General features: G+C 42.8%; 1 protein-coding gene across 1 annotated transcript in view; it reads right to left on the bottom strand.

Moving 5' to 3' along the window:
* Positions 1-876, bottom strand: part of LOC103601427 (chromosome unknown open reading frame, human C17orf78) — a 21163-nt gene extending 20287 nt beyond the window's left edge. The window contains exon 1 of the mRNA XM_008585834.1: positions 819-876. Coding sequence (XP_008584056.1) covers positions 819-876 — 58 coding nt within the window. The remainder of the gene's footprint in view (positions 1-818) is intronic.
* Positions 877-1748: the final 872 nt, after the last annotated feature.

Here is a 1748-nt window from a genome sequence, read left to right as displayed (position 1 = left end):
TTATGCTTTTTGGCACATTCATAGGGTGTTGTGAACTTTTTTAAATTTGTTAAATTTGTTACTTCTGTACCTTATGTTCTTTGGCCATGAATCTGATTAGCTAATTTGAGAGATGAAATGTTTGAGAAACTTTGAAAAATAATGTTTTAGGGCCGGCCCGGTGGCGCACTGCTACAGTGCGCCGCTTGGGAGCGCAGCAGCGCTCCCGCCGAGGGTTCGGATCCCACATACAGACCGGTTCCCGCTCACTGGCTGAGCGAGGTGCGGGCGCAGCACCGAGGGTTGCGATCCATTGCCGGACACGAAAAAAGACAAAAAGGAAAAAAAAAAAAAAGAAAAATAATGTTTTAAATAGTTACCAAAGAGCAGCAAATGGTGCTATTCCACTCCTATATCTCCCTTTCCCTCAGCTCACCCAAGAGCCTCCCATGTAACTATTTGGATGTACCACTTTCAAAATGAAGGCAACATCTTATGAACAGCTATGACTTTGGGAGTCTTAGGTGATGACACTACTGAAACTGTGATGGTATCCTCTAGTAAAGAAAGCCACCTGACAGTGAAAGGACATCTAACAGTGTAAGTTACATGAACAAGACAGAAGAATGCATCACATTCTCTGAAGACTTCTCATTATCAAACAGACACTATCTCTCTGGGTTGAATAAGTTGCAGTCCTGCTTAGAGGAAGGAGAATCCAAGGGATGACTTCCAGAAAGTATTACTTGCTCGGTATCAGCTATATCTCTATTTGGTAGAAAAAGATCCCAACTGCTTTCTTCGGATTTTCCGGGATATTAGGATAGAGTAGCACTTACCTTTCTCATTGGTATCATAGGATGCAATGATTAGGCTGAAGACCAAGATGGTATCCATGTTAGCTTGAGCATATGCTCATTGCAGAGACAGTCCACTGCTACTCTGTTACAGCCCCTTATAGCCTTGTTTGTAGTTGCTTTCAGTGCCCTGGAGCCAAGTTTGACCCTGGGAGAGTCTGGTTCCACCCTGTTTATTTTTCCCCATTTCCTGAAGACCAAAGAATAGAGCTGATTAGAGAAAGAACCAAGTCTGCTTATTAATGATTGACTCAGAAGGTCTTCCCCTGACTTCACTGCTGGTGCCAACATAGAAAAATGTAATTACCAAGAGGTTTCCCTACCTAAAGGGCATAAACACCCAGTGAAATGCTTTACAAGTACTTGCAGATAGACACGTAGACATTCACATGTGTGCTCACTGACACGGGCATGTAGGTTTATACACCAACATAAAGAAATGTGGAGATTTCTGTTAAGGAATGTAATTTCTAGAATAGAGCAGGAAACTAGGACTGCATGAGTCAGTGAGTTACCAGAGAGAGCACTGGACTAAGAATCAGTAGAATTGGGTTCTAGTACAGGTTCTGTTATTAACAATATCACCTCAAGGGGCCGGCCTGTGGCTCACTCAGGAGAGTGTGGTGCTGATAACACCAAGGCCACAGGTTCGGATCCCATATAGGGATGGCCGATTAGCTCACTGGGTGAGCATGGTGCTGACAACACCAAGTTAAGGGTTAAGATCCCCTTACCAGTCAACTTTAAAAAAACAGCAACAACAACAAAAACGCATGGTGCTGACAACACCAAGTTAAGGGTTAAGATCCCCTTACCAGTCATCTTTAAAAAAACAGCAACAACAACAAAAATCAATGTCACCTTAGGAAAATTACTTGGCTTCTTGAGATCTCAATTTTCTCCTCTGTAAAT

This window comes from Galeopterus variegatus, unplaced genomic scaffold, assembly GCF_000696425.1.
Source record: "Galeopterus variegatus unplaced genomic scaffold, G_variegatus-3.0.2 Scaffold3730, whole genome shotgun sequence".
NCBI classification, from domain to species: domain Eukaryota; kingdom Metazoa; phylum Chordata; class Mammalia; order Dermoptera; family Cynocephalidae; genus Galeopterus; species Galeopterus variegatus.
Note: the sequence above shows the minus strand (reverse complement) of the source record. Positions and strands in the feature narration are given on the sequence as shown.